This window comes from Aptenodytes forsteri, unplaced genomic scaffold, assembly GCF_000699145.1.
Source record: "Aptenodytes forsteri isolate BGI_AS27 unplaced genomic scaffold, ASM69914v1 Scaffold53, whole genome shotgun sequence".
In the NCBI taxonomy this organism is placed as follows: domain Eukaryota; kingdom Metazoa; phylum Chordata; class Aves; order Sphenisciformes; family Spheniscidae; genus Aptenodytes; species Aptenodytes forsteri.
The window spans coordinates 8585091-8586046 of record NW_008795909.1 but is presented as its reverse complement, the minus strand read 5'-3'; the positions used below and the strand labels follow the sequence as shown (position 1 = coordinate 8586046).

Genomic DNA, 956 nt, shown 5'->3' with positions numbered 1-956 from the left:
CCTTTCCGGGTCATGGAGCTTCGTGCTGCATCAGTGGGTTGGGATGCAGGGATGGGACGGGATGGGACGGCTGGGGGTGGGGAGGGTGCTGGGCAGGCGTCCGGGGTGCATGGGGAGGGGGGCAAGGGACACCCGGGGGCCCTGGCACAGCCCCCAGCCCGTGCCCTTGCTCCCTGCAGTGCGGGTGCCGGCAGCGGGGGGCTGGCAGGAGCCTGACCCGAGCCATGGCTGCGCCCGCGGCAGCTGCTACCCAGCCACCGGGAACCTGCTGGTGGGGCGAGCCCCTCGCCTGAGTGCCACCTCCACCTGCGGGCTGGACGGGCCCCAGGAGTACTGCATCGTCAGCCACCTCCAGGTGAGCCCACCTGGCCCTGGCACGGCCCCGGCACAGCCTCCAGCCGCCCTTTCCCTGATGGTGCCGCTCCCCGGCACAGGACTCGGAGAAATGCTTCACCTGCGACTCGCGGGACCCGTCCCTGCCCGAGAGCCACCGCATCGAGAACGTCATCTACCTGAGTGGCCCCCACGGCCAGCGGACCTGGTGGCAGTCGGAGAATGGTGAGGCTGGGGCGGCAACGGGGCTGTCCCCCTGGGCCTGCATGGCCATGGGACCCGGGGGGGTCTTCCCCGGCCTCGGCCATCACCTCTCTGTCTCCCCCAGGTGTGGAGTACGTCAGCATCCGCCTGGACCTGGAGGGCGAGTTCCACTTCACCCACCTCATCATGAAGTTCAAGGTGTGTCCTGGCACGTGAGTGCCTGGGATGGGGTGGGATGGGACGGGATGGACCTGCGGGGGCTGCGGGGCTGGCCCCCCATCCCAGCTGGGTGTCCCGCAGACCTTCCGCCCCGCGGCCATGCTGGTGGAGCGCTCAGCCGACTTCGGGCGCAGCTGGAAGGTCTACCGCTACTTCGCCTATGACTGTGCCACCGCCTTCCCCCACATCCCCCGTCGGCC

The 956-nt window shown here is 70.3% G+C and overlaps 1 protein-coding gene across 1 annotated transcript in view; it reads left to right on the top strand.

Moving 5' to 3' along the window:
* The window catches only part of LAMB2 (laminin subunit beta 2), a 31155-nt gene that overhangs the window by 629 nt on the left and 29570 nt on the right, over positions 1-956 (top strand). The window contains 4 exon segments of the mRNA XM_019473439.1: positions 180-355; positions 435-558; positions 662-735; positions 838-942. Coding sequence (XP_019328984.1) covers positions 180-355; positions 435-558; positions 662-735; positions 838-942 — 479 coding nt within the window.